We start from the raw sequence: 26,915 nt of genomic DNA on the forward strand, positions 1-26,915 counted from the left end.
TTGATGATCTTCTGTATTTCTATTGGGTCTGTAGTGATTTCACCTTTTTCATTTCTTATGGCATGAATTTGAGCTTTTTCTTCCCTTTTTTAAACCAACTCTTTGATTCGTTGTGATTGTTTTCTTAGTGTGTATTGCATTGATTTCTGCTCTGAGTTTTATAATTTCCTCTCTTCTTTTGGCTTTGGGCTTGACTTGCTCTTCTTTTTCTAGTTGTTTGAGGTGTAGCATCAAGTTTTTTTTTGTATTCGTTCTGTTTTCCTGATGTGGAAACTCAGTGCAATAAATTTTCTCTGAGGACGACTTTCATTGCATCCCACAAATTCCGGTAAGTTGTATCTGCATTTTCATTTTCTTTTAGGTATTGTTTAATTTCTTCTTTAATTTCTTCTGTGACCCACTGATTACTCAAGAGTGTGTTATTCAGTTCCATGTGTTTGCGGGATTTTTGCAGTATCTTTTATCATTAATTTCTAATTTCAGAGCGCTATGATCTGATAACATGCAAGGGATGATTTCAACTCTTTTGCATTTGTTTAAATATGTTCTGTGAGCTAATATATGGTCTATTTTAGAGAATGATCCAGGTACTTCTGAGAAGAATGTGTATTCTGATGTTGTTGGGTGGAACATTCTGTATATGTGTATCAAATCCATTTGTTCGCAGGTGTGATTCAGTTCTGTTATTTCTTTGATCATTTTTTGTCTGGTTGATCTGTCCCTTGGTGTCAATGGCATATTAAAGTCTCCTGTTACAATTGTGTTACTGATAATTTGAGTTTTCATTTCTCTTAATAGTTGTTTTATGTAACTGGATGCTCTGGAGTTTGGTGCATATATATTTAAGATAGTTATCTCTTCCTCTTGGAGTTTTCCCCTAACAAGTATGTAGTGACCTTCTTTGTCCTTTATGGTCATTGTTGGTTTAAAGTTCACGTTATCTGCAAACAGAATGGCTACTCCTGCTTTTTTTTGGATTCCTGCTGCATGAAGTATTGTTTTCCATCCTTTGACTTTCAATCTGTGAGTATCCTTCTGGGTTAGGTGGGTTTCCTGTAAACAGCATATGGTTGGATTTTGTTTCATGATCCATTCTGCTAGTCTGTTTCTTTTGATTGGTGCATTGAGGCCATTTACATTAATGGTTATTACTGTTAAATGCTGGTTAATTGTAGGAAGGTTATCTCTCTGCTGTTGCATCTTTATCTTTCTGCTCTGTTTAATTATCTGCTGTGCTTAGTGGTTTTTTCCTTTGTGTATCTAAACTGTCTTTCAGTATTTTTTGCAGGGTTGGCTTGGTGTTCCTGAAGTTCTTCAGCTGTTCTTTGTCATGGAAGTATCGTATTTCACCATCAATTTTGAATGATAGTTTTGCAGGGTACATCAGTCTAGGTTGGAAATCATTTTGCTTTAGGATCTGGAATACTTCACTCCATGCTCTTCTTGACTTTATTGTTTGTGCTGAGAAGTCTGCTGTGATTCTGATAGGTTTTCCTTTATAAGTGATCTGTCTTTTCTCTCTGACAGCTTTTAATAATCTGTTCTTGTGTTGGATTTCTAGGATGGTGATTATTATATGTCTGGGTGTAGTTTTATTTTGGTTATGACTATTTGGAGTTCTAAATGCTTCACTGATCCTGATGTCGGTTTCTGATCTCATGCTTGGGAAATTTTCAACTATTACTTCTCTAAATATCCTCTTGACATCCTTTATGTTGTCTCCTTCTTTTTCATTAATCCCTATCATTCTTACGTTATTTTTCTTTGCATCGTCTTGCAGTTGTTGAATTGTTGTTTCCTGATTCCTTGTTATTTTTCAAAGATCTTTCCTTTCCTGTTCACTAGCTGCAATCCTGCCTTCAAGGTCTGAAATTCTATCTTCACTTTCATTGAGGCGGTTTTTACAACTTTCAGTGGAGTTTTTTGTTTCCTGTATATCTCTGTGCATTTGCATTATGTGTTCTGTTTGTTTCTTATATTGCTCGTCTAGGGATTCTATCTTTTTGTTTTGTTCCTCCAATTTTTTAACTGTGTTTTCTTTAGATATATTCAGAATCTCTTTCATTTCTTTTATCATTTCTCCTTTTACCTGGGAGATTATTTCAAGTTTGAATTTCTTTAAAGCTTCCTGGAGTTGCTTGTTAATTTCAGTAGCTATTGTGTCCAATATTTGAGGTGAATGGCATATATTTTCTTCTATATACATCCCTCCTAGGATTTCTTGAGATGGGCTGGAGGTTGCGGTTGTAATTTAGTCTTTTGTTTTGTCATTTTCCTATATTTCTGTGTTTCAAGTGAAAGCTTCCTCAGGGTCTGTTGGAAATCCCCTTCTATGTTTGTAGCTCCTGAGACTCTGGCACCCCGTTACCCCAGTTCTGCACTGGGCCTGCACAACCAATGGCCCTCTTCTGCCTATTTAGAACTCTGTAGTTCCAGATAAGCTGGGCTTGAGGGACACTGTGCGCCCCCCTGCTTATTCGAAGCTCCACAGCTCTCCAAGCGCAGCCGGGATAGGGAGGCGGATGTAGAGGCCTCAAACCCACCTCTCCACTTCACTGCACCCGGAAGCGTGGAGGGACCCGAACAGTCTGGGCTTTGGGCAGAGTGCGCTGAGCACTCACCACAGGCCATGGGGCCTCTGGAACCTGCGATGCTCCCCTGCCCGCTGAGACATCCACAGACCTCCAGACACACGGGGAGGCGGATGCAGGCCCCCCCCCCACAGATCTGCCCAGCCCCTCCTCTGCACACCGATGGCAAGGTGTGGGAGTCCCAAACAGGCTGGTCTCCGGGCATAGCATGCGCCTGCCTACTTGTTGGAAGCTCCACAGTTCTCCAAGTGCAGCCGGGATGTGGAGGCAGATGTAGAGGCCTCAAATCCACTTCTCCCCTGAATTAATCTTGATAACCATTAATAAGATCACATTGCTTTGTCACTTTTAAGACTGATGTGCAGAAAAAAATTTTCTTTTTCTTCATTGTGACTATTGCCTACTTTGCATTTCCATTGGGAATTGAACTGCTTTGCTTTGCTTTTTTGCTTCACTTTGCTTTGCTTTTATTTGAAGTGTATTCTCAACCTTGCATTCTATAAGCCATTAACATATTCTTTAGCCTTCCCAAGGGGAAGAACAAAGAGAAAATTCCATGTTTCTAGACTAGCTGACATGTGTCATTGTTTTAACTGACAAAATCATTGAATATCCCATTACTATACTGTACTTTCAAATCAGGATTGAAAATCATTATCCAAATTCAAAATTCATTGTTTAAGATAAGACATTTTGGTAGACTTCTTGCATTGTTCATTTTGGTTGTCTAGGCAAAAGTGTTGCCATGTTCACTGTTAAGTGTTTAACTGTCTAACTCATTGGCTATTAGTCTGAATTTGCATTTCTCTGGAAGCAGAGATGAAAATTTGGCTGTTGCTCATACTGTTAAAAAAATAGATTTGGTTGTGAAATTCAGTAATAAAGCTGCAGTTTTTAATGAACTCACTAACATACAAAGGAGCACTCCAAACTCATTTGGAGAAAAGTAAGAGGAGATTTTAAAAACACAGTTTGTAGGGATATGATAAACCCTAACCTGATCCCCCTCTATTGCTGCTGTTGTAATGAAAGTTCTTATGGGATGAAATTAGGTTTAACATGGCAAGTGTGGTGTTTTACATTCATTCTACTGCCATTAGGGGGCAGCAGTACACAAACACAGCAGCCAAGAAACCAAATACTGGATTTAAGTATGAGTCTTTTTGAATTTTCTAAACAAAGCTGCAATTATCATTACTTAGTAAATTTAACCCATAGTCTATGTTTTGCTGTAGAATTTCTATATAACGACAGATAGACTAAACTTTTAACATTTTTATTCAAACAGTGCTTTCGTTAATTTGAATTATGTATAGGTTGCATTTCCAGTACTTTTTGCTTTTCTTTTCTTTTTTTTTTTTTTTTTTTTTTTGTTTTTTTTTTTTTTTGAGCTAGTGTCTCACTATGGAGTTCAATCTGGCCTTGAATTCATTGAACAGCCCAGGCTGACCTTGAACTCACAGCAGTCATCCTACCTTAGTTTCCTAAGTGCTGGAATTACAAGCATATACCATCACACCTAGCTAGGTTTACAATATTTCTAATTGCTTATGGGAAAATTAATAAACAATACTATCATATTTTATGTAATAAGTTACTTATAGTTAAACCCTTACTGGGTGCTACCTCTAGCACTATTACTAGTAGCAGTAGTAGTATTAGTAGTGTTAGTAGTACTAATACTCTTATTATAAAAATACAAGTACCTAGTGATATCTTTCCCCACAAGACCGGGGAAAAGGAATGGTTGCAGTTCAACAAAAACGGTACTGTAGCAGAGAATACATAGTGAGTATTTTTCAAATAAAACAGTCTAAACATTTGAAAAGTCTAGATTTATTATGGCAAGGTATAGTGTATGTGTATGATCATCTTTTAAGAGTTTTCCTGTAGCAACATGCAACATCTTCACAGACCCTTATGACATAGATACTGTGATTAGCTTCAGTACAGATAAAAGAACTAAAATGCAAAGTGGTGAGTGAATTGACAGTGTACCAAGTCACACAGTTAGTAAGTGGCCAGGCTTGAGCCTGTGGAGCATAACATTAGTTTTGTCATAAAGGCACATAAATGTTCTTTAGAATATTTCTATTGGTGAAGTATTAGTTTTTATGAGTTTTATGAGTGAGTACTTAACAGTAAACAAATCACAAAAATATTGTTTATAAAACATCAAAACTTTCAATGTCAACTATGTTCTGGTGAATAAAATCTAAAAAAGAACAACACAGATTGTTACGTGAGCTACAATGAAAATACCAATAATACTTTATAAAAAAAATATTTACTTCAGTTATCATACCAACAGCAGTCTGTACACATGACAACAGCATATGCAATACACATTTATCAACATACTGACAACACATGCTTTTTGCTTCCCTGGCCTTTTTGTAGGACATACTTGACATCTCAGTGGTCTTGCTATTTTGTCCGGAGGTTCTTATTATGTTATGCAGTGTGTAGTTATATGAACTCAGTGAAAATACCAATAAAATTCTACTAGAAAATAAACTTTGCTTCAATTGTCACACTCAAGGCAATCTTCATACATTACAGCTACATAATCCAGTGTCACACTGGCAGCACATGTGCTTAGCTTTCCCTTTTTATGTGGCAATCTTGTCACCTTTCTTTTCTTTCTGTTTTTTCAGGACCTTCCTACTGTATTGTACAATGTACACTTAGCAGTGGTATAAGGTATCACAATAAAATATCCAATATGTAATGAGTGCTTAGAATAGGCATCAGTGTTTTCACATCAGCTGTTTACTTGCTTGCAAAACCTAAAAGCTAAATATCAAAAATAAAACCTATGTGCACTACAGTGTGAACCAAACAAAAGTCAACCACAGAAATAATCTTTCCTCCAACTGTCATACCCAAGGCGGTCATCACACATGACAACTGCATGTTCCATACACAAGCACGACTCACACTGACATGTATGTTTTGTTTTCCTGTCCTTTCTTGTAGGGTACACTTGACATTTTTTTGTTGTTGTTTTTCTTTTGTTGTTGTCATAGTAGGTTATTGTGATGCTGCACCTGCCTGGTTATCTATCAGCTCACCAGTGTGCTCCACAATTTTTTTGTCTAAGTCCCCAGGGAAGAAACATTTTGTTTTTCCTCTGATATAAATGATCTCTTTTGAGTTCCAGTCCCAGTCTGCTAAGAAAATTTCTCCATAATATTTTGCACTTGTTATTTTCTTTGTAAACTATGAAACTATTTATGCCATATATGTTTAGGATCAAGTAAAACATAACCATTGGCCAATGCTTTTTGTTTCCAGTGACATCATGGGTGCTGTGTAACTCATCAACAATGTCAACTCCATCTTTGGGTTTGTTGTAGAAAGTTTCCATCTCAGGCTTCTGTTTTGTTGAGGTTTCCCTATCAATATTTCCCCATTATGGTGAAATATTAACATCAGCAGTAACAGTTTTTCTTTGCCATATAGGAGGACAATGTTACATCTTTCTGAAATCCAAAGATAATACCATACAATTCTCTGTTTTGGAATTAGAACATTTCATTTGGAATTTCTGCTTTGTTCTGTGTACATTTCCTAGCTTGGTCAACTTGTGTTCTGTTAGCAAATGTAGTATCAATAGGAAACCAGTAAACCAGTTGTTAGTGTCACATTCCAGTAAGTTTGGGATATGGGAGCAACAAGTCTGTTTACAACATCACTCCATTTATTTGAATAAGGACCCAATGACTGAATTCTAGGATAAATGTCTAAATTTAAAACATAATAAGTCTTTGCATCTACAAGGGCATAAATTTTTATGCCACATTTTGACCCATCCCTTTTGCATAAGTCTTTTACATTCCTGCAGTTACCATGAATAATCTGCTAAGTATAGTGGACCTATGAATGGTTGCAGTTCAGCCGTTTGTATTTCACAGCATTTTATAGCATTTTGTCTGTTGCCATTTCCAACACTGAATGGCAGTACTGACATTCTATCCAATACATTTCACCCTTGCAAAGACCCTTACTATATTTTCAGACCTAGTTCTAACAATGGATTATTCCATTTGGTTGTATGGCCATTTTGCAACATTTTGACTAGTCAAATATGTGCTTGCATTTCGGGTTTTTTTTTTTCATCATCTGAAACAAGGAGATCTGTATTCCTTGCATCATTATTAATTCATTCTTGCTGCATTTCACTGTCTTTGTGACACTGTCACAGGGTTGATGTCAAAATCATCATTTACTGTTAGTGTTTTTCGGCACAATAAAGAGCAAAAATATAAAAGTAAAAAGTGGCCTTTATTATACCAAGGATGTAGACAGGGACCCACAACCAAAGGCAGTCTGGCTTCTTAATGACCAGAACTTGGAGTATGGGATATACATATACCCTCTGACCAGAGGTGATGCTTAGGGTGGACATTGATGACTCGCAAGGAGCTGATTGGAAGTTTTTTCTCATGCACTGGGGCAAGGAAAAAGGAAGTTATAAAGGGGAAGGAGGAAGTGACCTCAGGGTAAACATCCCAGATTCAGCCTCCCACCCCTATAATGTCCTGTAACTTATTCTAGGGCAAAACTCTATCAATCATCAATCACCCACCCACTCTACTCTTTTGTAATGAAAGCATGTATTTTATCATAATAGATTATCTTAATCATGGGTACAGGAGTAATCTAATGATTCACTTTTGACCTCTTCCAAAACTTGCAGATCTGGTTTTTTGTGTGCTGTTGTACTAAGCTGCGCCACTTCTACCAGCAAAGCCAAAAGAAAACTTTTTTTAACAAATCCTGGAGTGGTGTGGGTCTCTTAGACCCTCTGTGATATGCAAGTAAGCATACACAAAATCAGTTAGATGGAGCACAATGTGGGTAAAAATACCATTTTGCCACTTTTGCACATGTGTGTACACCTTGCCTTTTGTCACACCAAAGTAGCTAAACACATAGATTGACTCCTGTATCCCTCAGGAAAGATACTGAGATGCAACAGCTACTATTAAGCTAAAGAACAAATTTACAGTAGAAAAGTAAGGGAGGGGACCACTGAATGCAGTGTTGTGTTCCATGGCAAAGGTATCCTGAAGTCAGATCATGAAGTATAGTACTTTAGTATACTACAGCTCTCACTGAATTATGTAACCTTTTCCTCTGAATTGTTATGCTACTGTACTTTTTTTTTTTTTTTTTTTTTTTTGTCTTTTTCCTTTTTATCGGTACTGGGGATCAAACTCACGACTGCCTACTTGCAAGGCAGGTGCTTATGCCGCTGAGCTAAATCCCCAGCCCCTCTACTGTACTTTTTTTAAAACACATTTTCACATCTAGTCTTGTTTCTGACCATTCTGTTCCATTTGTATTTTTAATCCTTCACTCATACCAATCATTATACTATATTAATTTTTAAAGATTTTCTAAGATTCGACATCAGACTACTTTCTGCACAAAGCAATCTCAGACACTATAGACAAGTGATGTTTATAAGTCAGAGGTTTATTTTTTAACTATTTTATTTTATTCTGTTTTAGTACATGTTTATAATATACAGTCATTACATTCACTGTGGGGTTTTGGTTTATGTACATAACACACTTCAGTTCTCTTTCTTTTCTCCTTTAGTCTGTCTTATTTTTTGAGCATCAGATTCATTTAGCATATATACAGATTAAAGGCCAAGGAACATATAATACATGTATGACATTTGTACTAAGTCAAATTGTCTGTCCTTTATTTTGTACTTCATAGATTTTTTTTCATGCAACAGAACTATGTAATATGCTTGAGTCTGAGTTATTTCACTTGACATGGTTTCACAGTGCATCCATTTTCCTATGAATGACTCAAGTTTACACTTCTGGTAGAGTAACTCCATTGTGTGTAAATAGCACATTTTCTTTATCCATTCATCTGTTGATGGACGTACAGGCTGTTTTCAGGACTTAGTATTGTAAATTGTGTTGCTATAGACATTGTGGTATGATACGTTTAGCTCCTTTGGGAAGATACCTAGAATAGTAATAGCTGAGTCAAATGAAATTTCCATTTTTAGCTTTGAGGAAAAATTTCCAAACTGATTTGTATAGTGGCTATATCAGTTTGCAGTTCCCAGCATTTCTTATTGGTTCATTTCTTAAGGATGACCATTCTTTCTGGAGTGGGATAGAGTTTCAGTGTTGTTTTAATTTTCATTTCTTGAATGGCCAGTGATGCTGAACATTCTTTATGTGTTTATTTGCCATATTGTATTTCTTCATCTGGTAAGTGTCCATTCATTTTAGATACCCATTTTTTAATTGAATCTTTAAGTTGGGGGGGGTCTAACTTTTTTAGTACTTGCTATACCCTGGATATTAGTCCTTTGAAGAGTATCTGGCAAATTTTTTTTCCATTCTGTAGGTTGTCTCTTCACTCTGTTTGTAGTGTTCTTTGCTATGCAGAAGCTTTTTAATTTGACATGATTTCATTTGTTGATTCTTGGTATTATTTCTTGTGCAGTCAATGTTTTGTTCAGATTTTGCCAACTGTGTCTTCAAGAGTTCTACCTACTTTGTCTTCCAAAAGATTGAGTGTTTCTGTGGTCATGTTTGGATCTTCATCCATTTTGATTTTAGCTTAGTATGTGGTGAGACATATAGGTCTAGATTGATCTTCAATGTGTGCATAACCAGTTTTCTTGATGCCATTTCTTAAAGATTCTATCTTTCCTCCAGTGAAGGGATTACCCCTTTGTCAAAGATAAGGTGACTGAGTGTGCCTGAAGTTATTTCTGTATCTTCCATTCTGTCCCACTGATCCACAAGTCTGGTTTTGTTTGTTTGTTTGGGGGTGTTTTTGGCAATACAGTACCATGCTGTTTTTATCACCATAGCTTTGTGATACAAATTCATATCTGGGACTGTGATGCCCCCTCCCTTTCCCATGTTGCCCATAATTCTTTTTGTTATTGTAGGTCTCTTCTGTTTCCACATGAATTTTAAGGTTGCTTTCTGTAGTTCTCATTTTTTATTTTATTTTATTTTATTTTATTTTATTTAAAAGAGAAATAAAATAAAAAAGGAAACAAAAGGGACAAACCAACAACAAACCCAAAACAGTAACAATGTAGACTTTCAAAACAACATGATAGGGTTTTCTCCAGTTCTATAAGACATGTTACTGTTACTTTGGGATTACATTAAATCTCTGTAATAGTTTTGGAAATATAGTCACTTTAACTGTATTAATTCTTCCTATCCAGGAACAGGGAGTATCTTTCCATTGTCTAATAGCCCCTTCAAGTCACCTTTTTCAGAACACCATAGTTTTCATTTTAGGGCTTTTCTTTTACTTAGTTAGATTGATTCCTAATTGTTTCATTTTTCTTAATGCTATTGTGAAAGGTATTATTTCTCTACTTTCCCTTTCAGTGAGTTTGTTACTGGTGTATAGACATGCTATTGACTTTTGAGTGTATTGGCTTTGTATCCTGCTACACTATTGAATCTGGAATTTTAGAAGTTTTTTTTTTTTTTTCAGTGTGTGCTTTAGAACAAGTGTCCTGTTAGAGTTGACATATGAATTTATTTTCCCTGTCTTTGCTAGTAATATGGGGAAAAAACAAAGCATGTATGAAGGCTACTTTGATAAGAACAATTTTTTAAAATTTGACTTCACCTCAGAAACTCATCAATTATGATAAATTTCAGTGTATGTTATAGAGACACTTATTTGTCCAGCATCACATTGATGTGTAGAAGCAGAACCCAGGATTTTTGATGCTTAAAGCAGTCTTATTTACATCATATTACTGAGATATTTTAACTATTTCATGTCTGAGCCTAGCTTTCCTTTTTCAGGCCACATAACCAAAAAAAAAAAAAAAAAAAGAAAAAGAAATGTGGGGAATATTTATAATAATTAATGATAGCTGGACATTTTTGTCAGGAGAATGTATGGAGTAGTACTGAGCTTAATCTATACCAAAAATGACAGTTTCAGTGGTATAAGGAATTTTCTGGTTGCAAAAGATAATAAATATTAGGATTGGTTGAAGAATGATTGTAAATAAGCCTTCCCTAATTAAAAAAAAAAAGTACAGAATGAATAGATTCCCCTCTACCTGTAGTATTTGAAGTTAGAATCTTACTTAATGGGGTACCAGGTAAAAGTTCATGCCAGCTCTAAGAGTCTTTAAAAGTATTAGCTAATAGGAGTTGGTGTATACATCAGTGGTAGCAAGTATGAGGCCATGGATTCAAATCTCAGCACCAAAATATATAAATGAAAAACAAACAAGTGAAAATATTTTAATTAAATCATTTAGTACAGGTAGTTATACTATTACAATATTAGTGTGTATTCAACATTATGTTCTACTCATTAGAATGAAGTGGAAAAGAATTCAGAGTGCCTGCTCTATGCCACGCTGTTTGTAGATGTTATCAGTGTACTGCAGAGAACAAAAATATTCTGTGTGTATGCGTTTGTGTTGGGGATATGTTTGTGTTGATAGTTTTAATTCAGTGAAATATCTGACCCCATGAAGCTTCATTTTAGTGAGAAGATAGACAGTAACTGTGTTAAATAAAATCATAATACTAATACATAAGAGCGTTGTAAGTACATATATAAGAAAAATATAATAAGGATAAGGAATATGTTGGGAAGAGAGTATAAATTCGGATAGAGTGGCCAGAAAAATGGCATTCGAGTAAAGAAACACAAATTCAAGAGAGAATTGGCATTCCAGGTAGAGGAACTAGGTAAGTGTAAAAGCTGTGAGACAGGAAAAAAAAGACCTGTTTGGGAAAAAATGAAGAAAGTAGTTTGCCAAGGGAACTGATAATTTGGTGTTAGAGGCATTAAAGAAGGCTCAAAGTAGGCCACATGTAGTGGTGCACATGTGTAATTACCTGAGGCAAAGGGATCCCAGGATGGGGGAAGCCTGGGAAACTTAGTGACTTAGCAAGATTCTGTCTCAAAATAAAAAAATTTTTAAAAGACAGGGTTTGGGATATAGTTCAATACAGAAGCACTGGGTTCAATTGCCAGTATCCCCCAACACATACACATGCACATGATGACTCAAAGCTTTTCACATAATTGATAGAGGAAAAATTAAATATGCTGTTTAATAAAGCGGGGAAGACTGAAGAAAACAGCTTTAGAGATGGGTTAAAATAAAGAGCTCTGTCTTAGACTAAAATCGACAATAAATACAAGCAGAAATTGGTTGTGTGGATAGTTGACTATGTAGGCAGAATTCAGGAGAAAGCTCAAGAAGAAATAACTATATATGAATCATTGGTGGTTTTGTGGTTAACAGATAGGAGAATAGATATGATTTCCAAGGAATTTGTTAATAAAAAACAGATCCAAGGACTGAAACCTGTGATATTCGTATAGTCGAAAGACTAGAGAAATTAGAAATATACAAAGATGTAGCTAGAAAACCTAGATACCAGGTGGAGAAAGTTTATGGGGGAAGATAAGTGACCAACTATCTGAGTTATTGCTCATAAATCATGGGGAAAAAAAGATTCTGGTACTCTCATTTTGGCATATTTATGAATGTATGTGTAAATACTTTGCCGTCTGATTTCAATATGTGCCCCCTTGAGTCTTTGTGAGTTACTTTAATTTTTTAATAATTTTATCTATGTCTGATACTGTAGGAGAATCCAAACCCACATATGGCATTTCAGAAAGTTCCACGCCCAACAGAAGGATCGCACTTGCGTGTTCACATTCTCCCTTTTCCAAAGATTAATGAAGCTCTGGTTCAGGAATTAATACAGGAAAATTTTGCCAAGAATCAGAATGCACCTCCTGCTACGCGGATGGAGAAGAAATGTATTGTGCCAGCAGGTCCACCTGTTGGTATGTATTTGTTTGTCTGTCTGTTTTATAAGTAAACTTTTTATCAAGCTATAACAGAAATACAGGTATACAATTTGATGAATTTTCACAAACTGAACAAACTCATATAATTTAGAATCATTGTCAATCAGAAGCTCTGTTCCACTCACTGTCACTCACAAAGAATGATCATTAACCCCACTGCTACCACTATAAAATCTTTTCTTTGTTGTGATACAACTCACATACCATAAATTCTTCCATGTAAGTATGTATATTTCCAGAGTTGTTCAACCAGTATCACGTTTCAGAACATTTCAATAAGCCAAATAGAAATTCTATATCTGTTATTAACAATAACTTCCTGTTTACTACCAAAACCTTCTCCCTACATTTAGACAGTAATCTACTTTCTTTTTTTATGACTGAATAATATGGATATTTACCACATTTTTTGTCCATTTATCAGATCATAGATGTTTGGGATAGTTCAAGTTTTGGGCTATTACAGATAATACTGATGTGAGCATTAATTTTCAGTTTTTCATGTGGACATTATATTTTCATTTCATTAGGAACATACCTATGAGTAGAATTGCTGGGTTGATAGTAATTAATTTGTATCTGATGTATTGAGGAACTGTCAAACTTTTCAAGAGCTGCTATATCATTTAGCATTGTATAACGATACTTAACAATGTATAAGGATGTATAAGCAATGTACAGTGTATAAGGATATATAAGTAATGTATAAGGATGCTGACTTTTTCCACAGTCACTGATGTCCAATAGACATCTTCCTATGTTTATTGTACATTAAATATCTTCATTAAATAAATATTTGTCTTAACTTTAAATTGGAGTATTTGTCTTTTTATTATTGAGTTACTACAGTTCTCTGTGTATTCTACATTCAAGGTCCTTATCAGATATATGATTTACAAGTATTTTCTCTCATTTTGTGGGTTGTCTTTCTTTACTGATCTTTCTTTCTACCTACTGGGGAGATGTGTTAAAGTCTCCTATTATAATAGCTGAGTTTTCTCTTTCCCATTTTAGTTCTATCCCTGTTTTTCTTGATATGTTTTACAGTTGATTTATATGTACAAGTATTATAGCATCCTCTCGTGATTAATCCATTTATCATTGCAAAATATGAATTAGATTATATCCTCCAAAGGCAAATTATAATTCTCAGGTAACAAACATGCTCTTTAGAAGAAAATGTGTTTTCCAATAGCTAAAGAAAATTTTAAGTTCCGCTAAATAGGTTTAAAAATTTATAAACAGAATCACGTTGCTCACAAAAAAAGTATGTGGTATTATTTGGAAACTATAAGAAAGTTTTCTATGTGATACAGATAGATTGCTATTTCAGTACATGCCACTGAGCTACATGTGTATAAAGCACCAGAGCCCACAATTAACAGGGGCATTTCAGACAGCAAACCCGTGTGATATAATCAGTTTAACCATTATAGTCATGTAGAAAATTAATGTTACATGATTAGAAATTATTTAAAGAAAACTGTTAAAATCCAAGTAAGGACCATAATATAGTTCATTGTATTATATCAGTTGATTTCCTGAGTCTGATAAGGCACTACAGTTATATAAGATGTCATCATGGGAGAAATGGGCAATATGTATATAGATCCTTTTTGTACTCTATTTGCAGCTTTCTGTGAGCTTATGATTATTTCAGTGATTTAAAAAGTTTAAAACATTTTTTGATGAATATTAGTATACTAATGAAATTAAAGAGATGCTAATGAATAAAATAATAGGGCATATAAAGAGCCTTGACAGTGATTAATCTCAGCTCATTTATACATATGAAACAGTACTTTAAAATTGTATATTTTTTTTACAACAGTTGCTTTCATTTGTATCCTTCCAGTATTCTTTAAATAAATTAAATTTGTTTAGGTAACTATAACCTGTATCATAGGCTAGAATTTTCCAACTCACTTAATGCTGAAGATTGCAGTTTTTTGAATTTTCATATGAAATTCATTTATATTATCTAGAACAATTCAAAGAACAAGAGTTGGAAGAGAAAAAATTCATTATGTTCTATTGTAATGAGTGTTCTGAAAATTGAACACTAGGCATTGAAGGATTAAGTGGAAAATGGTATTAAATTTGCTGAATTAAAAAAGCACTGAAATGTAATTTTTTTTTTTTTTTTTTTGTCTTTTTCACTTTTATCGGTACCAGGGATCGAACTCACGACTGCCTGCTTACAAGGCAGGCGCTTAGGCCGCTGAGCTAAATCCCCAGCCCCTGAAATGTAACTTTTGTAAGCCAGTGTAGCAATTCATTGGTTATGATCATTCTTCTTTTAGTACTATTTCTTGCCTTCAAGGTTCTTCCATTCCAATTTGTAGTGTTTAATTTGGTGGGGGGAAGATATAGTTTCTTCTTTGTAATGTCTTAGAAATAATTTCTATTTCTTTCAGTGGTCTTCTCACATATGATTATTGTTTTATTTTTATTGTTACCCCATACCCATATCATGTTTGTTTATAAGTAGCTTTTTATCGTGTTTAATGAAATTTTATTTTATAGTGAATAAATTTGTATAATCTAAGCATATCATTAGACTATCATGTGACATTATTCTTTGACTAGTCTGATAGTTAAAAATTAGAAAATGTAATCAAAATAATGACATGGAATTCCTTCAGTACCTTCTAAAAAAGGAAAAAATAAATTATGAATGTTGGTCATGTCAATAGTCCTAAAATAATAATTATCCTTGCTTCTGTAATTGGCAGAGAAGTTTATTTGTGTTTTCTTTACATTCTTTTACTAGTTTCAATAATGGATAAAGTGACAACAGTTTTCAACAGTGCACAGAGACTGGAAGTTGTCAGGAACTGTATCTCATTCATATTTGATAAGAAAACTTTGGAGACTGAAAAGGTAATAAAATGCCATCTTTTCCAAGTAAACATTTAATCATTTCCATTTTAGATTCATTTGCTGATGTTGCCAACTTCTCTAAATTCTGTCCATTACCCTAATAAAATATCCTTTCATTGCTCAGTCACTTTAAATGAATATAATCTTAAGATTTATGTTGTAGTCTAAGCCAAATTATGTAGCCACAAGAGAAATATACAAATTATGGTAATATTTTTCCCTTGAACTTTAAAACCTAATTGTTCTTTAAACCCTAATTTGACTTATTACTTAGAAATTTAATATTTAAATGTAATTTCATTTATTGCAAAGAATCTAGATTGTGTCATAGATTATAAAAACTGGTATTAAACTTACATATCTCCTTAAATTTTCTTACTTCATTGAAACTTGCTGAATATAATACAGCCTTCCCTTACTAGTTTACTATGTCATAGTTTTAAACATTTGCTTCAGGGAGTGCTAAGACATGTACAGGTGTTTACCCTTATAGTAAATGACTCTTGCCTATATAGGATTTGCCCTCCTTCTCTACCTTCTTTCCTTTTATTTCTATTTTTTTTATGATGGAAATGTAGACTTTCTTTTGCTTCTCTTTCAGCTTTTACATGGTAATGTTTTGTTAAGCTAAGGAAAAAAGCAAATTTAATGTTTTGTTTTTTTTTCATTTTACCATATAAGCTAGTTCTACTTACCTTTCATCATGGCTTACAAATAAGAATAATCACAAATATATTTCTTAATAGTGTTAATAGCAAATTACTTCTTCCCTAGTGATTTAATTTTACTAGTAACTTCATTAAATAGTTGACATAATTAATTTGAGTATTCATTGTTGTTGTTTCAGTTTTTTTCCCCAGTGGTACGTTTTGGTCACTTGTAAATCTCTTGTCCTCAGACCCTTCCTGCTGCATTGAGGGCTCTTAAAGGAAAGGCAGCAAGACAGTGTCTCACAGATGAACTGGGTTTACACGTCCAGCAAAACCGGGCGATATTGGACCATCAACAATTTGATTACATAATAAGGATGATGAATTGTACTCTACAGGTAATTTTTAGCCCTTTCAGATTACTCACCATGTTTAAGAATACTTTTATTTTTCCAGGATCTTTAGTAGTAACCAACATTTTAAGTTCTTAAGGCTTGTCACAGCTTATAGAATGAAGACCAAGTATCCATACTGTTTTCCTTAGAAATGTTTACTCATTTCTTTTCATAAATATTGTTTTCCATTCTTTTGTTGTTTTCTCTTGAAAAATAGTAGGTTGTTTTGTTAGTTTTATAAGATAGCTTTTTGAAAAGTTATTTTTAAAGCACTAAGTCATAAATTTATGGTCACAACAGCCCTTTTCAGACAATTGTTAGTTGTGCTAAAGCCAGTGAGCAATTAATGGTGGATAATTCAAATGATGAATGAATTTATTATTTACCAAAGAATTTGTAAGTATAAAGTACAACAGAATTTTCTGTTGGTTTTGTTTTTTAAAATGTGTGTGATTTATAGAGATACGTATCAAAAAAATAATAAAGACCTGAATTAGGTGAAGCAGTTAATCTGATTTTCTTATTAGTTTTTCTAAGATACTAGCATCCTTTTCTCTACAACTGATGCAAAAATCCTTTTGGAAGAAAAAAAATACTTAAATACTGAAAATTCAAAAACTAAATATGGGATTCTAAATAAATAAAATGCATGTAAAGTAACATTATATTAAAAAGGAAAAATTACAGGATATACTAGTAAAATTTGTAGGTGAAAGAAAGCTTAAATAAATAAGAAAATATACCATGTTCTGGATTGATAACTTCATATAATAAAGGTGCCAGTCCTCCCCAAAATAATCTAAAGAGGCAGTATAATTCCTATGCCAAGTAGAAACGCAAAGGTATTATAATTGCCAGCATACTGCTAGAAAATAACAACCAAAGAATGAAAATTTACCTTATTAGTAATCAAAAAAGTTGTTTAAGATTATAATAATTAAGACAGTGTGAAGTTTATATTACTCAAATTACCAATAGAATCATGATCTACAAAACAGATACTATACATGTAGTATAGTACTTGTACTTGTGACTTATGGCAGAGTTAGTACCTTAGACCAGTGACAATACGATGAGCAATTCAATAAATAGTGGTGAATGTCTGGGTAACCACATACAGTGAAACAAGTTCACAAAGACTGGTTGTAACTCAAGGTGATTAGAAGTCAAGACTATTTTCCCTTAAGAAATAATGGAAATATCCATAGTGTATTCCAAACCTCCCAAAGCACTCCCTAACTAATCTTTTCATGATAAGAGGGTTGCACAGTGTACATAATTTAGTAGAGATACCAATAATTTTCCTAGTGTATTCACCAAAAAATTATAAAATATGCATTAGGTTACCAGAAACACCAGTTTCATAATGTGCTCATTAGCACCATTCAAGTTGACGTCTTTAGCTTGCAGGAAGGGAGAATGAAATGAAAGGTGGTTATTGTTTGGAAGGAGAGTTCCCTTCCATAAAAATATCAGTAAACCAGTTGTGGTGGCATACACCTGTAATCCCAGCACTGTGGAGGCTGAGGAAAAAGATAGTTGTAAGTTCAAGACCAGCCTGGACTACAAAGTGAGCTCAAGGCCAGCCTGAACTGCATAGTGAGACCCTGTCTCAAACAAAACAAAACAACAACAAAAAGAAAGAAAGGAAGGGCTGGGGATTTAGCTCAGAGGTATCAGTGCCTGCCTGGAAAGTGTGAGGTCATAAGTTTGATCCCTGGTACCCCCACCCCCCAAAAAAAAAGGGAATCTGGATCTCTGGTGTCATTTCTGTCCTGGCGAGAGTCTATAGTCCACTACTACCTGCTTCTGGCTCACTAGATCTTAACCTTTTCAGAACTAAAAACTGTTCTAAGGTTGCCTGTTTTGGTCTTTTTAACACTATTCTGTGGTATGACACGACATTGTCATTAAGCAAGTAAATGCAGCAATTAATTTTTTCTCTGGGTGGATCTTCTCTATGAAGGCTTGTGGTTCCATTTTTTCAGAATTTCCTTTATTTTAGAGAAGTTTGTTGCATTGGTTGTTGAGGCTCCCCTTCCTCTTTAGGAAGCTCCTCAGCTGCCATTCTATGTTGCTCAGCCAGAAGTTGCTAAAGTTCCTCTGAGACAAGTTCTCTGAATGTCTCTTAATATCATCATTGTCAATCTGCAAGGCTATAGATTCTACTATAGTGATAGCGTCATCAATCACAGGATCATTTGAAGGTGCAAACTCCTCCACATAGCCTTGAAAAGTCTCTCTCCTCTATAATTTTAAACCATACTTTCTTCCAAACAGACCTGATTGTCCATAGTATATTCTAAACCTCTGAAAGCACCCCCTAACTAATCTTTTCATGATAAGAGGTTTGTACAGTGTATAGGGACATTGACCCAGGATTTCTCAATTAAACCCACATAGGAAAAGATGTTGAAATGTTCCTTTTGGAACTTTTTAAGGGTTAAATCTGTACCTGAGACTATCTAAAAGCACTTTAGGAACAGCTCTTTGGTATATACTTTCTTAAAGTTACTTGTAACCTCCTGGTCCATACACTACAATAGAGGAGTTGTATTAGGTGGGAGGAACTTGACTGATAGCTATCAGAATTCCTCAGCCAATTCTTTTTCTAAATCTCATGGATGAACAGGAACATTTTCCATGATGAGGAGAGTCTTGAGTGGTAAACCTTAATCTTGTATTTATTAATAGTACGACAGAAAACTTCCCTGCTCCACTCAAGAAAAAGTACTTTTTGTTACCCAGGTTTTTGCATTAGATCTCCAGTAGATCCCTAGTCTATGCATGACCTTATGTTTTCTGAACGTTCTCAAAGTGATACACCAAGAGAGGCTTTTTCTTGAGGTTTCCATTAACATTGGCACATAGAAGTAAGGTTAGACTGTTCTTCTTAGGCTTGTGCCCTGGTATTTTCTACTCTTTATAAGTAATGTATGTTATCATGGGCATTTTCTTCCAGAAAAGGACAGTTTCATCACAGATAAAAATCTGATGAGAGTAAAAGCCATTTCTCTGTGTCATCATTTTGAAGTAGGATGATTTTCATCAGCCTTTTATCATTACTGGCTGCTTTACCATGCCCAATTACTCTGTGAACCCAGTTCTTGCTTTAAAATTGTGAAAATACCCCCTTAGTGGCACAAAATGGTTCACTCATTGATGGGTTAGCCTTTATAAGATCTGTATTTCTAGCCCTGGCTTTTTCACATATTACAAACTGAAGCTACCAGCATATACCTTTTGCTTACTCATACTAATAATAGCTTTTCTATCTTGTTTGACATTGTAGTTTGTAACTTACTAATTTGAGTAACGTAGTTAGCAACACTAGCTTCCTTATATAAATGCTTTCTCTTGTAAGATTATCAAGATGATGAATTTCATATTAGCAAGATCAATCGCATAAACTTTCTTATTTCTCTACAGTTTCCTTCTTTTTGATTCTGATTGCTTTTTTTTAACCTTTCCTTCCTTCCTTAATTTCTTTTCTAGCTTTTTTTGAGGCCATTTTGATAGCAGTAATTATAGTGATTATATAAAGTACTGACCAAATCTCATCTACAGTCACATGCATCTGGGCTGACTGATGCTTACAGATACTTACGTACACTATTCTGGCATCGCAAGTCTGTTTATAAGCACACAAGTTACAACCACAATGCCATACCTGGCATTCAGGTTGAAATTCACGAATTTGGTTTCAGAAGCAAAATATAACCCCAGACCTCCAACCCACCAAGGACAAGTCCAGGGAACAATGAGATAGAGGAAATAAGAAACAACACACCTAAATTTTCTGAAGTAAAAAAAAAGAAGAAGAAGAAGAAACCATGCATGAGATGAATGAGGCTATAGAGAAAATCAGATCAGAAATAATGTCTCTAGTTAAAACTAAAAAGAAGATGACAATCAATATGAAAGCTATGGATATAGCTCAGAAGCATAATGCCTGCCTGGCAAGCACAAGGTCATGAGTGCACTCTCCAGTACCAAAAAAAAAAGAAGATGAAGAAGGAGGAGGAGGAGGAAGGTGGAAAAGGGAAGAGGAGGAGGGGAGGGGGAGGAGGAGAACTTGCTCAGTGACTCATTTAAATCTTCTTGAAATCTGAGCAGACACAGATTAAAAAAAAATAGAAGAGCTTAGGAAAATGATGGAAACTATAAATGTCCGACATAGAAAAGAAATGGAGCACATGAATCAGATTCAAACAGATATCCGCTGAAAGTAGTTGCAACCTAATGAACCAAGGTGAGGATAGAATATCAGATCTAGAAGAAAGGTTATGATCACAAAAAGAAAGATTTCATAAAAATACTGAGGAACTATGAAAGTCAATCTAAAAACTGTGAGACAATGTAAAGAAGAACAGCACAACATCAGTCAGAGTCAGTGGTAAAGCAGGCAACAGCACAAAACTACATAAACATATGGAGAATAACACCCTCCTGAACAACGATTGGGTTACAGATGAAATTAAAGAAGAAATAAGACAGTTTCTACAATTAAACCACAATGCCAATACCAGAATCAATACCAGCATCAGGATGGGTCTAAGCTATACCCACAGCCCTTCATATTGATCATCATCTTTTTTTTAGTTTTAATAGTAAAGCTGTCTTATGAGGAAATGTATAGCAGTGAAGTCTCACAACAGGAAAATCGAGTGAGCTCAAATAACAACCTAACGTTGAGCCTCAGACTTCTAGAAGAAGAGGAAATCAAGTCCAAAGCTCTTTTAGGACATACTTTTCTGTTAAGTGTCTAAGACAGAGGTAAAGTGAGATCTGTGTTAATTAAAAATAACTCTTGCTGTCTATCAAGGTCAGTTAAGTCTCTTCAGGTATTATTTTGGAGCTATACATAGAGCCTTTCTGTTCCTCTGTCAATGTCAGCATCAGGATGGATCATAGACTTACTTGACCATATTGTTTCTTGTTAAAGCATAGAAGACTTTTCCTTCTTGGTGAGCCTCCTTTGGCACACTGTATACTTGTTGATTCTTATCTCTGGGGTCATTGTAATTTGTGACTTACTAATTTGAGTAACATAGTTGGCAACACTAGCTTCCTTACACAAATACTTTCTCTGTAAGATCATCAAGATGGTGAATTTCATCATGCTGTACATATTAGCAAGATCAATCACACAAACTATCATATTTCTCCACAATTTTCTTCTTTTTGATTCTGATTGCTTTTTTTAACCTTCCCTTCGTTCCTTAGTTTCTTTTCTAGCTTTTTCTGGATGTTGGGTGACTCACCAAACTGATAGCATCTCATGGAAAAAGTTTCTTCATATTCTGGGTCCTTGTTGACCTTGAAGGGCCAAGCCCAAAATATTAGCCCAGTTACCTTTCTATTTCCAGTCTCTAAACTGTAGTTACAGAACACTCAGAAGAAATGATCAGTGACATTAGTATTGCAGTGGGGCCAATGAGTTCAACTATTATAATTTCATATGACTATCAATCATTTTGAAATACAAAGTATAGCCAGAGGACTATTATTTCTTATCAACCATGGTTGTTTTCTAGTTCTATCTCTGAAGAATGTTTCCAGATAGCATTTATATATGTTACAATTTGAGATTGAGTCACACATTGTATTTCAGCATGACAATCATGATGACATTATTTTTGTATTACACTTAAATGTCCATCTTAGAATACAATAGCCTTTTAAGTCAAACATTTCCAATTGATCAAAAGACATTAAAGACAAAGAAACTCTCACCTTATTTGTTATCTTTCAACTGGATGCCATCCAAGAAGAATGCACCTATTTATAAATGTATCTTAGAAGTGTGTAGTATCTAGCCTTAATTTTTAGTGTGTTACATTACTTGTTACTGCTGCATGCCTGAGCATTTCTAAGTGTAGTGATACATACATAAATACACATCATAGAGGTTTAAAAACTTATCATTTGACTGGTGGTTTCATGTTGGTTTAATATATACCTCTTATCACAAGTAACTGGAACACAAGAGAAAGGCAGATATCTAACTCTATAAAAAGGTTAGCACCATAAACAATCTCAGTTTTACATCATCTTAGAAGACCTATATACCCAGAAAGCATGAAATTAATTAGTATATCATGAGATCAGCAATCATGAGTGTCATAGCTATATGGAAATCTTTGTCCCTTAAATTAGTTTTGTACCTAGAGCATCTTTTAATAAAAAAAAAAAAAAACACTGTTTTACCCACAGAAGATTTAATCTTTTGACAATGGCCAATGTAAACATATCACAATAATACATTTAGCAATGGTTTCCCTAAGCCTAAGGTGTTCCCACTTAATCACTTTAACAAATTTTTGATGGCCTATGAGAATCAGTTTATAAAAATTAACACATTAGTCTTGAACAATGAAACACTCTCAAATTATTGTATGTAGAGAACAGTATACTTTGTTTTTGTGAAACCAGTCTTGACATCATCTTGATTAGCTCATAACCTGAGTGGAAGCATGTCCTTACCTCTAGTAACATCTATGAGCAAACTTAAATTGTAGACAGTTATATTAAAACTCCAAAAAGGCAAAAAGAAAAAAATTATTAAGTTCAACCAAAAGCAGTATATTGTAACCAGTCATAAACTGAATAGACAGACAGGCAGGCACCCATAGGACAATTGGTAATAGACCAGTGTACACTCATATGTATTTGGCCTAGTGAAATTATGATAACTTTTATAACTTTTTTATCGGTACTGGGGATCAAACTCATGACCACATACCTGCAAGGCAGGCACTTATGCTGCTGAGCTAAATCTCCAGCCACATTTATAGCTTTTGTAAGTTTGTAATTCTAAATAAGAGTAGTGAGAACTTTTGTAGGTCAGTTAACAGAGATCTCTTGTGATAAGAATCAAAAGAAATAAAAACTTTTATACCTGTGAAAGCAAAGACCATTTTTAAGATCAGAGTTAGGCTGATGGCTTATCTGATTGTAATACCCAGCTGTACAGTCCCCTTGTTGCAGCTTTGATAGCCACAGTTGTTTAATTGTCATAACAGCCCAAATTAACGTTTTGTTAGTCCCATGTAACTATTCTCTATTAAGGGACAGGCTGTTAAAGATAATTTTAACTTATTTTGGTGGAGTGAACAATCTGTGTTTGGTATAGAAAGACACTTAAGTGGCACTCTTTGGAGCCAAATATGAATTCAAAGCAGTGGAGGGAAAGTCCTGCCAAGCCTCCAACCGCCCTCCTCCAGGCATCTATTTATGGCAGTTTTTCCCATTTGCCTATGATCCTTGGACCTTACTTAGCTATTGGCCTTCCTTTTGAGAGCCTCAGTTAGCATATCTCCAGGAATAATCGCCAGCCTGGGAAGATGTTTTGGAGAGAAATCATAACATCCGAGGTAGTCTTCTGGGCTCTGGGGCCATTACTATTTTTTAATATTTGTTCTCTTTTAAAACTATTATTAAACTCATCAGATTCCATAGGAAAGTTTTGTTCTTTTAATAAACTTGTCAGTGTTATAAAAGTCAGTCTGTCCTGTGCTGGAAAAAGCAGTCAGCATCATTCTTGAGGAGGTAAAAGATGAGAGCAGTCCTTGAGTTTTGGCTAAACACTACAAAGCAGATAAACTTGAACTAAAACTTCTACATTTATTACTTGAGAGTTTCAGAATTAAATATAGACCAGTTTTTGAATATGACCCTAAGAAAAATGAAAGTGACTTTTATTCTTAAAAGGTTTCAGCAAGTGGAAATTCACCATTCTGGAAACTTGGTCTTGAAATTCAGCAGCCATCGAGGGAGAATTGCATTGGAGCAAACACTGTTGTAAACTGTGTTATTTCTCAGGAGCAGTGCATCTGAGAAGGGATAGGAGAGTGAATACAAGTGTGACACAAGAATTAAATCCTAACTATCTCAGGTATAGAAAGACAATTAAGATCAGGAGCTTTCCAGGGTGGATCTCTAATCCTTACAAAACATATTTCCAGAGTCGATACTCCAGCTGCGTGCCAAAGAGAAAATTGAACCATAATCAAAGAACCTCAATGGCTATTTTTTAACCATAAAGAGAGGAAAAGAGAAAATGAAAAGGTTCCAACTGTATCATTTAGGGTTTACTTTGTAATAAATGACTTGGAATCAAAAAGTTCTATAATTCCAGTCTGCAAAAGAGATTTATCATATCTGGGGACAGACAGGTAATAATCCATACCTGTCTTAGTTAGCATGCAAAGTCTTAGTCTTAGTTAGCATATGAAGAAATATTGGCCCTAGGACAAGGAGGTCTTTAAGATATTTTGGGTTCTCTATCCAGTCACCTGGGTAACTTCCCTCTACAGCAGTACTGGCTAGGTTCTGTTTAAGCCCACTCTGAAAATATGTATCCTCGTGTGTGTTATATACTTAAGAAACTCACAGATTGAAGTCTGTACGCATTGTTTCTGATTAGAAGTCAATGTTTAAGTGTAACATTACATCTTTTCAATGTAGTTTCTAGATATGAGTAAGTCCTTTGAAGATCTTAATGCACTTAACAGTGTCATCTGAAAACTTTCCTAGATCTTGCCTGATCTGTTTTAGGTCACTGAGAGAAGACACATGAACATGGGTAGTTCTAAACTCCCCATTTAATCCCTGCAAGGGATATTGTCCTTGAGAAGCGTGAAGAAAATTAAGGATGGATATAACCCCAAAGAGGCTTCAATTATGGATGGCCTAGAAGCTTCACCACCAAGACTCAATTGACAACTAAGGGAAGCCTCAGACCCAGTAATAATGGGTGAGGTGTTGATTAAAGTTGTTTTAGAAACCTCATATTCATGTTCCAAAGGTCAAGGAAGATAGTGTTGGGCTCAGAAATAGTTCCTTAAGAACTAGAAGTTTCTGGTCTTCCATGACTTACATTTAATAATTTGAACACAAGGATTATTTTTTAGTGCAAAGAAAGTCTGAACATGAGGCAATTTTGACCTCTGACAGTACAATTCCAGTTGTGAAACAGCATCATAATCACTACTTTCTTCTGCATTCTGGTATGGCTCTAAAAGACAGGCAGGCCATTCATGGGTGCACAAAAATATCAAACAGCTCTTTTTCAACATGTAAGAGTTGAGCATTTTCCGTGCCTAAGAGTACATTCCAAAAGATTAAGAGATTTTGACACTAAGTCTCCTATTTCCAAAACACTAAAGGAAAGAATTTATGTCCCTTTAATTTCTATTTGATTTCTATACCCTTGGGGTATGCCTTGGGTCATCTCTTGAGTCAGCTCCAACTCAGTGCATGTGGATGCCATGGGAGAGAGACCAGAAGATAAAATTTGGCCAGCCTATCCATTCTTATACTGGTGCATATTTTTATATCTGTTGGAAACTCAAAATACTCCAGTAGGTAGTTTTAAAAGCCTAAATTACAGTTGAGTTCAGATGTAACAGTCATGTTTAAAGCAGAAAGCATTTCTTAGCACTAAACTACTGTTTTCCTGTTCTTTACGAGAGTGAAGTCAACCACCGAAAAGCAAGTTGGAGTACTTGTCTGCCTGTAGAGATAACCTTCAGGTAAAAATGGCTGAGAGAAAAGTCTCACACTGGTCCCTATGGCAAAGAAGTCTTTAAGGCATTCCTGTTAACTACCTAATCACCTAGACAACATTTTCTACCATCAAGACAAGGTTACACTTTTTTAATCCATTTTAAGAATTCAGTATCTCTGAAGCTCACAGATGAAACATATCTATCACCTAGCAATCACAGTTCACATGTTAGGGCACATTTGTCAGTCTCCTATGCACACATGAAAGAAGAAACTTTCTTACTCTTAGGTAGCATATGCAAGGCACAAATATAAATTGCTTTTCCTGATAGCTTTTTTCCATGAAAGGCAAACAGTCATAAACAGTCGTAAGTTACCTCAGTTTAGCCTTCTGGAGGGTAGGGGGACCTGTAATCAAGGAGTTTTAACTCCCAATGAGTTAGAGAAAAATTAGGGTTTCTAATTTATTAGTGGAGAGGAAAATCCAGGCCTGTACCATAACTCTTAATGGACACTTTAAGAAAAGACTCTAAGAGCATCATTTCAGGTCTTTCTGAGTCAGAGGATACCAGATGATCATTGAAAAGGTTGAGAATTGCAGATGTGGACAGTAGATAAATGGAATTTTCTGTTGGTTATCCAGCTGAGCTCTCAGTACTCAGTGTTCATTGAGGAACCTTCAGGTGTCCACCAGAGAGTTGCCCTAGCCAGGCAACTGAGCCTCAGCAACTGAGTTTATTTTACTTTACATAACCAGAGATCTGTCTTTAAAAAGGAATCCAGCTTTGGATCAATGTTCCTTTGGCCATTACACTCCATTTGGGATTTAAAACCTAATCCCAAAGTGAGCATCTGACATAAATATACACTTCTTAGATGGAAGAAGTACAAATGGCAAATAAAATATGAAAAAATGTTCAACATTGCTGGTCATTTGAGAGATGCAAATTAAGATAACACTGAGATTCCATCTAACTCCAGAAAGAATGGCTATTATAAAGAAATGAGCCAAT

The 26,915-nt window shown here is 35.0% G+C and overlaps 1 protein-coding gene across 7 annotated transcripts in view; it reads left to right on the forward strand.

The window, feature by feature from the left end:
- The window catches only part of Sbf2 (SET binding factor 2), a 497,072-nt gene that overhangs the window by 282,070 nt on the left and 188,087 nt on the right, over positions 1–26,915 (forward strand). For all 7 annotated transcript variants that reach the window (XM_013148062.3, XM_013148064.3, XM_013148063.3 and 4 more), the window contains 3 exons: positions 12,236–12,440; positions 15,238–15,347; positions 16,246–16,395. In XM_013148062.3, the coding sequence (XP_013003516.2) occupies positions 12,236–12,440; positions 15,238–15,347; positions 16,246–16,395 (465 nt within the window). The remainder of the gene's footprint in view (positions 1–12,235; positions 12,441–15,237; positions 15,348–16,245; positions 16,396–26,915) is intronic.

The sequence above is a fragment of the Cavia porcellus genome, unplaced genomic scaffold, assembly GCF_034190915.1.
Source record: "Cavia porcellus strain 051 isolate PalLab524CR breed Dunkin Hartley unplaced genomic scaffold, mCavPor4.1 scaffold_6, whole genome shotgun sequence".
NCBI classification, from domain to species: Eukaryota; Metazoa; Chordata; class Mammalia; order Rodentia; family Caviidae; genus Cavia; species Cavia porcellus.